Below are 10,000 nucleotides of genomic sequence, written 5' to 3' on the forward strand. Positions count from 1 at the left end.
TGTGTGTGCTTGTGAGCATGGCCAGCTCATGTGATCAGCTCAGTGTGTGTGTGTTTGTGTGTGTATCTCAGTGTACATGTGTGTGTGTGCTTGTGTATGTATCTCAGTGTTCGTGTACATGTGTATGTATCTCAGTGTACATGTGTGTGTGTGCTTGTGTATGTATCTCAGTGTGTGTGTGTTTGTGTATGTATCTCCGTGTACAGGTGTGTGTGCTTGTGTATGTATTTCAGTGTACATGTGTGTGTGTGTGTATTTCAGTGTACATGTGTGTGTGTGTTTGTGTGTGTATCTCAGTGTACATGTGTGTGTGTGCTTGTGAGCATGATCAGCTCATGTGATCAGCTCAGTGTGTGTGTGTTTGTGTGTGTATCTCAGTGTACATGTGTGTGTGTGCTCATGTGATCAGCTCAGTGTGTGTGTGTTTGTGTGTGTATCTCAGTGTACATGTGTGTGTGTGCTCATGTGATCAGCTCAGAGTGTGTGTGTGTTTGTGTATGTATCTCCGTGTACAGGTGTGTGTGTGCTCATGTGATCAGCTCAGAGTGTGTGTGTGAGTGTGTATGTATCTCCGTGTACAGGTGTGTGTGTGCTCATGTGATCAGCTCAGAGTGTGTGTGTGTGTGAGTGTGTGTGACGCAGTAACTCCTCCAGCCTCCTCAAGCTCCTCACCCTTAAGCCCATTACTGCGTCCTTCCACAACCCAGGGGTCATCTGTCTGTCTGTCACTGAGATGAGTCAATGCCTGTGTGTGTGTGTGTGTGTGTGTTTGTGTGTCTGTGTGCGTGAAGTTTTTGCTAGCGTTGTTTCATTGGCCATGCAATTCATTAAAGAGGAAATATCACTATATTTATTATGTATTATCATTAATTATTTACAAGTTGTTCTTTGCTTGTAGGATTTCCTCCAAAAACATACTTACATTTAGCTTTGGCCATTAACTGAGGCCATTACTTTCGGCTGTGGTTTACATTAGAAGCCAATCCTGATCCAGGGAAACCCAATGCCCACACAGAGTGGTTTGTAATGTAATTTCTTACAGAGAAAGAGGGAGGGTGGGGGGGGGGGGGGTTGTTTGTCCCCTCTCACTAGTGTAGCCTCTAAATCCCAGTGAGCTATCTAGTGGTCCATCTGTCAGGTTGTCTGAGGGGACGCCATGTTTGTTGTTCTGTTCCTCAGGCTGTGGAGGAGGAGTGGAAACGCTGATTATTGTAAATGGGCCACTCTGCTCAAAACCACTTATAAATGAAAATGATTACCCCCAAGCAAAATAATATGATGACAGCATTCGGTTTTACTTCATTTAATGGAGCTCGGGCTCCTTCCTGAGACTGGCTCCTAATCCCCTGTGGGGAGGCACCGATGAATGTACAGAACTGTCTCGCTCAGTAGGAGCTTTCCTGGAAGACCTGGATCCAGGCCGTCAGCATAAATCTATATCCAAGTGAGTCTACAACGCTATATGTATGGCCCTTTATGGTGCGGCCATGGTTTGTTTAAGCCTATGTGCTGTGGGGAGTGTATGACATTTTGTGGACCTCCTCTGTAATGGCTGCACATTGATCTGCTCTCCTGGTAGTTGTCCTAGTTGGTGAGACACCCCTGGCTTGTAGGGCTGAGTTAAAGTTGTTCATCAGCACACCTACATGTTGTCCTAGTTGGAGAGACCCCCCAGGCTTGTAGGGCTGAGTTAAAGTTGTTCATCAGCACACCTACATGTAGGCCGCAGGCATCATATGTAGAATCCAGTGCAGAATCACCAGGCAAGCAAAGACCAAGAGAACATTGTTTTTTGCTGTGGCTGCATCTGCGACTTCAGCGGTACCCATGGTGACAGCAGCAGTACACAATTTAAAGCACAGATCTTTTATTTACTAGTATGTGCTGTAAGACATGATAGGTTTTATGAATAAGATAGAAGGAAGAGTTGATGTTGAATAGTCTGATAATGATGATAATGCAGTAAGTGATTCATTTGCTCCTTGTTTTCTCTCTCTCGTGCTCTCTCTCTCTCCCTCTCTATCTCTCTGTCTCTATGTCTCTCGTTCTTTTTTTCTCTCCGTGAGTGGAGCTATGTCACAGGAAGAGTAGACCACAGTATCTGTCAGCAAACATTTCCTCACACCGTGTATTCTCTGGTGCAGCCAGGACGGTGGCATCACAGGAAACCAAAAAAAAACTATTCAGGAACCATTTCAGTGCTGAAAACCTCAGAAAATGACCTCCAGGGGGAACCGATGAACCTCACCCATTAGGTTTCCATTTCCATTGGTTCACCACCCTCTTCGACAAACACAGACATTACCAGAATTGACCTCACCCATAAGTGTCACCGCTGACATTACGCTGAGCGTAATGAGCCATTGAAAGCACTTCATGGCGCACGCTGCACAATCCCCCCCCCCCCTCTCATGCTTTATTCAGCAGTGTTTCTGTGTGATGGAGGGTAATACTGTGGAAAAAGTCTTCTGCAAACTTTGAAGCGTTTACCAGCCCAACTCCATGGGAAATGCGAACAGTCATTCCAGGTGGGTTATTCTGTACCCAGCAGTCAGCTGCAGTCAGTTCGGTCTTGAAGAATTAGGAAACGTTGAGAAGTCATGTCTAAGTATAATTTCTGGCAAAAACCTGTTCCCTCCAAAGCACTCCAAATAAATCCTCATTCCTCCACTCTTGCACGGGAGGCACACACGAAGAAGCACTAAATGGGTGTGGATATTTAGCAGCACAAAGCACGCGCACAAGTTAACACACAAAACAGCAAATCCATAGGCTGCCTATGGAGGGCGGTAGATCGTTCTCAAACGTGCCTCTCATTCAGTTACACGCGGATGATCAAATATGAAATACCATTTCTTAATATGTTTTTTGAATTCCAATGCCTCACATTCTCCATTTGTATGAGTACCTTATCTTAAAGATGATGATTCAACAGCTAGTAAATATGGAAAGAGGAATTGAAGATGTTTTGATTTTGAAGTAAATGTGTTTTGCATGGAGTATTTATTGGTACTGACCATCACAGGCTCTTTTGAGAGGCTTTGAAGCATTTCGATTTTGTGTATTTTGCCACTGACCTATGGTATGTCAAGCGAATGAGAAGCAGCATCAGAACTCAACGGGGAAAGCCCCTGCCTAACCCCTGCATAAGCCATTGGCTTTCTCCTTGTGAAAATAATGAATTATGTCTGATGAATCTGCCTTGAGAAGCTGTGGGGCTTTGGAATAATGACAACTGCCCTTTGACCTGCAGTTAAATGGAGGAACGGGACAGAAGCCGGTCCCCGTCCCGAAAGACCAGCCGTGTGGAGCAGGTGGTGGGGCGCTGGCTACGGCGCTCACGAGACTCCTCCAGCAGGTGACCCTGGCAAACACACACACACACACACACACACACACACACACACTCACACACACACACACACACACACACACACGCACACACACACACACACACACACACACACACACACAGAAGACACGGAGCACATCTCACTGACACATAGAGCACCTACACAGCATGTACTGACTTCAAGAATTCAGCTGAATTCAAATGACTCTCATACACAATGATGTTTATTACTCAAGTTGGCCTTTCATTAACTTACTTGCGAAACAAGGCTGCAGTATAGAGTAAAAGGCCAGTGCTGAGTATATACTGTATATTATATATACATACATTTGTTACCATTTGGGTAACGCACAAGCAAGAACACTTATAGTGTCCCTATAAAAGACGCAGACCTCAGAAATCATCAGATCATCTGGTCAGAAAGAGGGTTATTGACTAAACCCTGCTTACAAAGAACAAGTTACTGGAGGGCCACATTAGAACAGTGGTACAGGAGGTAAAGAAGTCGTTTAGTAATCAGTAGGTTGCTAGATCGATTCCCTGTCCAAGCGTCCTTGAGCAAGACACTGAACCCCTAATTGCTCCTGATGTGCAATGTGCCATCAGTGTAAATGTAAAATGTGTATACATTGTAAGTCGCTTTGGATAAAAGCGTCTGCTAAATGACTAAATGTAAATGTAGAACCATCCAAAACACACAGTGTGTCTTATTTGGATTGATATGAGCCCGTCACAACACCCATCCCTTAGTAACTGACAACATAGCTCTGCTCCAGCTAGCCAGCAGGGGTCAGGAAGAATGGCTCTATAATCTCTCTATAGACACAGCCATGTTCTTATGTTCTGCATTCCTCCTCCATTTCACTGAATCACCATGGATCACTTAAAGTGTCCGTGTGCAGTTTAGATTTCCTGTTTAGAAAGAGTTAGCCCACAACCGTTTGACTTCCTCTCTAACCACTTGCTTTTCTGTTTGCTGTCAGTGACTGGCACTTCTGTGTCTCTGGCTGCTCTTAACCGTGTGATGCCTCTCCCTCTACCTGCACAGAGAGCGTGTGTTGGACGAGAGCCGTGTTGTTGACAATGGGTCCTTAGACCAGAGGAGTTTCCCCATCAGGGTGACATTACAGCTGCCACGGGACCCCGACCTCCAGTCCCATGGCTTCACCGTGACCACAGAAACACCTCTACTGGTGCATGAGGTCATCCCAGGTAACATACACAGGCACACACACACGCACGCACGCACGCACGCACGCACGCACGCACGCACGCACGCACGCACGCACGCACACACACACACACACACACACACACACAAACCGCTGGTAATATTGAAATAATTGCACCCTGCTCTTTCCTGCTGTCATTAACTATGATCATTATGGCATGGCCATCTTTGCACAGCCCTTCAATGTTCCTTCTGGGAGTTCTGGGATCATCATGTTGTTGGTAATCATTTGTTACTCCAGAGTAAATTGTATTGCAGTGAGCATAATATTGCTGCTTTGAGTATTTGACAAGGAAAGTGTGTCCATTTATTGTGTCTTTGAACCGGGCAGCCATTGACGCCTTCAGCATTAACCAGTAGGCAAGCAAATACATGTGATGAAACGACCTTGAACATGAACTTCAACATATATAAGTGATGTTGAACTGAGCTTTCAAAGAAGAATAGAAAAAGACTAACTTATCTTGTCAGGGAAATCTTGACAATGAAGCATTTATTGGAAGAATGAAAAGGTCAGCTATCAAAAACAGTATAGTGTGAATACGAATAAAGACATCATCCAGTCACTGGGCCTTGAATGCGGCCGCACTGGGCTGGTTGTGTGTGGCTGTCAGAGAAGCCCCTGCTTGGGCTCAGGACCTTGCACATGCTGTCAGTCAGCCTGAGCGTAAGGCCACCCTCCTCCAGCTGGTCACCCACAGGCAACAGGTCCGAGCTCCAGGGGTCGAGATCCTGGTAGCTACTGACCCTATAGCTGGGAGGGAGGCTAACCTGGCGTATTTTATGAGGAAGAGCCCGAAGCGTTTGTGGAGCCACCGCCGCATCCAGTCCCCGTATGTGTTGGACCTGAGGGTCGTCCTGAAAACGGTCCACTGGGCTCGACTTGCGAATGACACTGGCTCCGTACCTGCGGCCTCCACAACACCTCGACCTCATCATCCTCTTTGCAGGAGAGATACGCTGTAGCCAGCAGTGTGCACTGTACAGAACCGCCAGACTTGCACAGGCGCCCAGAGTCACCTCCATAGCTGTGGGGGGGGGGGGTCTACAGCAGGTGGCATGGGTGTTGGAGGAGCAGCCAGCTCTCGCAGTGACACTTGGAGACAGCGGGCATTGCACTAGAAATCACAGAGAGAAACGATCATGCCAGAAGAAGCACTCAATGTGGTCCTGAACAGATTATCAAATTAATTACAATCCATTTCGAAGGTTCTGAACAGATTATCAAATGAATTACAATCCATTTCGAAGGTTCTGAAATGGAACATGCCCGCTTGCTGATTCCTTTATGATGTAATGGCAGTGCACTGACAGCCCATTGATTGATTTGTGTAGGCCTCCGTGTTGTGCTGTTGTGTTGTTGTGTTCTCGGCCCCATTATGATCCTGTTTGAGGGGGGGGGGAAATGCTGTGCTGAGCTGGTGGAAGAACAAAGTGGTGATTACCTTCCAAGAGAGGGAAAATGTGTCTAGTGGAAATCAATACTGCAGCTGAAGAATAGCTGTTTCCGCTCTTCCACCTTACCTCACCACTCCTTTGAGAAAAACAATATGCTCGAAAAAATTGGATGGAAAAACAGAAGATATGAAACAGCTAAGCCTGAGCTGACAAAAAAAAGCGAAAATATTATGAAACCATCTCTGCTCCAGTGTGTTGAGATTGGTCCCTGGTGTTTAGTGAGTGAGTGAGTAAGTGTGTGTGTGTGTGTGTGTGTGTGTGTGTGTGTGTGTGTGTGTGTGAGTGTGTGTAAGTGCTAGCAGTGCTAGCTGCAGGTTGGCACACGTGAGCGCTGCTCCTCTTGTAAGGCAGACAGGAAGGATGGCACTCCAGGAAGCGAAGCGTAATGCCATCTGTTCTATTTTCACTGCCCACATTTAGCACACTATACACACAAGAGTCACACACACACACTCTCTCTCTCTCTCTCTCACACACACACACACACATAGACTCACACACACTCAACATACTACACACTGTCTCTCTCTCTCTCTCTCTCTTTTTGCACACACACATACACACTCACACATACTCTACATATGCACTCTCAACTCAAAACACTTTACACATCTAGTCACACAAGTGCACACATTCATACAGTTGTACATCCACATACCGATATACAATCTACTCATGGCTACCCAAATACTCAGAGCTGTGTGTGCATGGGCGTCGTTATGGAATACTACTGGGATTTATGTCTTCTGTCAATTAGCATGTATTATATTTATATATTCTGTGCTATTTGTACATTCAGTCCAATGCTTGTGATGTTGTGGTAGTGTAGTGTAGTGATTGGAAGCACCTCAGACTGTGCGAGTGGAGCCAGAGCTCTTTATCAGACCAGACTAACGGAGGTCAGAGTTGAAGCAGCTTTCCATTGTGGGCTCTTGTGGGTAAAAGAGCATTTTGGCTAGAGAGGTTTACCACAGCTAGTGATTAGCTGAGGCCTTTCAGACAGCTCGGCCAGACGGGGCCTCCCCTGAACCTGCAGGATCCCAACACACACACACATACTAACACAAACACACACACAGACACAGACACACACACATACAAACACACACACACACACACACACACACACGCACGCACGCACACACACAAACACACACAAAGAGAGAGAGAGAGAGAGAGAGAGTGCGTCTCTGGCTCGTTCCACATTCTCTGGCTAGGACTGATACTTTCACTGTTACTTTTTATAATTCAATTCAATTCAATTCAATTAAATTTTATTCATATAGCGCCAAAACAATAAATCTGTCTCAGGCGCTTTACAGAGCCCAGAGCCTGACTAAGCACAATGGCAACAGGGGCAAGAAAATCAGGAAGAAGCCTTTTATACACCGCTAATGAGCTCTAAGGAAGACCAGACACAACCCTAATGCCTTTAAAGTAACGGAAACAACTTTGAGTGTTTGACTTTCACTGCACTACACAATTCACTACACATTCACTGCTCATGATCATGTCTCTGCAAAAGAAGGGGAAGCGTAGATGATTGAGGGCCATGCTGGTGTGATTTCCCCTAATGTGTCGTAGGAGGCCCAGCCGACGGGAAGCTGGTACCTGGCGATCAGCCTCTCAAGATCAACAATGTTGCAGTCGATGACCTCTCTGCGGAGCAGGCTGCTGACCTCATCAGGTATGATGTGCATCTGTGAACCACATGCAGGGCGTGTCAGAATGTCTTATTCCACTGTATCATCAGACTACATCAAAGAGAGTCAGTGAATTGTGTTCATCTCTCCTTATGCATTTGTCTTGCAGGGAGTGTCAGGATACCTTAACCATCACAGTCCTCAGGATCACAGTGGTAAATATGCACATACACAATCTCCCCCTCTCTCTCTTAAACACACACACACCACACACACACACACACACACCTCTCTCTTACACAAACTCACACACACACACACACACACACACACCTCTCTCTCTTACACAAACTCACACACACACAAACACAGACACACACACACACACACACACACACACACACCTCTCTCTCTTACAACAAAGTCACACCCACACACAAACACACACACGCCTCTCTTTCTTACACAAAGTCACACCCACACCCACACCCAAACACACACACGCATACCTCTCTCTCTTACACAAAGTCACACACACACACACACACACACACACGCACACACACACACACACACACACACACACAGATGTACACAAACAAACAGGCACAATAAGCACTTACAAATGTTTGCAATAAGGAAGCACAGTCTGAAGGTCACCATGAATCTCCATTGGCAGTGACAGCAGTGGGCTTGTCTGGGCTCTCATAGGGATTGTAATGGATCTGCTCGTGACGCTGTGGCCCTGGCCTGCTGTGCCTCCCTTGTCTCATAATCCCCCCTCTACCACTCTGCTCCTGCTTGTGTGTGGAGATCATCATTCTGTGAATTACCATGTAGAAGTGTAGGACTTAAGACATTTCGTACTGTCCCACTTGCTCACGTCCAAGATGGCTAAACATCTCCAAAGACTAAACTGACTCTCCGTGCTTTAATGATGCAGTGGAGCAGTTGGGTATTTTCTGCATATCAAGGATGTCTTGACTGGTCATACATGTTGCTTAATCTGCTTCACTTGTCGATTGCAGGGGCCAAAATCATCCTTTATAACTCCAGAGAAGAGAGCGAAGCTGAGGTCCAACCCAGTGAAGGTGCGCTTTGCAGAGGAGGTGGTGGTGAACGGCCACTCTCAGGTTGGTTCCTATTGGTCCTCCTCACTGATGATGGGATTGGTCTGCAGCACAGACAGCACCTCCTCCTATGCCTCTCATGACAGCTGTGTCTGATTCAGTCCGCGGATATGGGAGTGGCCTCATTAGTCCAATACTGTGATTACTGTCAAACTGTGCCTCATTAGTATATTACTGTGATTACTGTCAAACTGTGCTTCATTAGTCTATTACTGTGATTACTGTCAAACTGTGCAATGTTTTGGTTTTTTGAGGGTCAGGAGCAGGAGGTGGGGTTAAGGGGAAGCCTGATGTTGTACTGAGTCTTAACTATTTGAACAGGCTTCTCACGACACAACATGACTATTTGAACAGGCTTCTCACGACACAACATGACTATTTGAACAGGCTTCTCACGACACAACATGACTATTTGAACAGGCTTCTCACAACACAACATGACTATTCGAACAGGCTTCTCACGACACAACATGACTATTTGAACAGGCTTCTCACAACACAACATGACTATTTGAACAGGCTTCTCACGACACAACATGACTATTTGAACAGGCTTCTCATGACACAACATGACTATTTGAACAGGCTTCTCACGACACAACATGACTATTTGAACAGGCTTCTCATGACACAACATGAATAGCCCATGAATGGCATAGGAAACCACAAACACATGTGTCATAGCCACATCTTCCACATACTGTAAAGCCTCATTCCTTACATTCATCAGTCGATTGATCGTAACAGTCCGCCATTGTGGCGCTGAGCTGAAAGCTGATTCACCTCGGAAGCATCGCAATCCTTCCTGCCATGTCTAAATATTCCTCTGCAGCAGGAAGCTCTCCTTCCCCTGATCTGTCCATTTACAATGCAGTAGTGGCATAATAATGATTGGCAGATGGATCAGCAGATGGAAATATGATATTAGAGAGGAGGATGAGGAGAGAGGGATGGAGAGAGGAGGATGAGAGAGGAATGGAGAGAGAGGGATGGAGAGAGGAGGATGAGGAGAGAGGGATGGAGAGAGGAGGATGAGAGAGGAATGGAGAGAGAGGGATGGAGAGAGAGGGATGGAGAGAGGAGGATGAGGAGAGAGGGATGGAGAGAAAGGGATGGAGAGAGGGATGGAGAGAGGAGGATGAGGAGAGAGGGATGGAGAGAGCGAGAGAGGCCAGTCCATTTATAT

At 46.2% G+C, this 10,000-nt stretch overlaps 1 protein-coding gene across 1 annotated transcript in view; it reads left to right on the forward strand.

Annotated features, from left to right (window-relative positions):
* Window positions 1–10,000, forward strand: part of LOC116218471 (FERM and PDZ domain-containing protein 1) — a 35,277-nt gene that overhangs the window by 12,360 nt on the left and 12,917 nt on the right. Inside the window, exons 4-8 of the mRNA XM_031560303.2 lie at window positions 3,254–3,358; window positions 4,401–4,564; window positions 7,626–7,728; window positions 7,854–7,899; window positions 8,713–8,817. Coding sequence (XP_031416163.1) covers window positions 3,258–3,358; window positions 4,401–4,564; window positions 7,626–7,728; window positions 7,854–7,899; window positions 8,713–8,817 — 519 coding nt within the window. The 5' untranslated portion in view covers window positions 3,254–3,257. The remainder of the gene's footprint in view (window positions 1–3,253; window positions 3,359–4,400; window positions 4,565–7,625; window positions 7,729–7,853; window positions 7,900–8,712; window positions 8,818–10,000) is intronic.

Source organism: Clupea harengus, chromosome 22 (genome assembly GCF_900700415.2).
Source record: "Clupea harengus chromosome 22, Ch_v2.0.2, whole genome shotgun sequence".
Lineage (NCBI taxonomy): Eukaryota > Metazoa > Chordata > Actinopteri > Clupeiformes > Clupeidae > Clupea > Clupea harengus.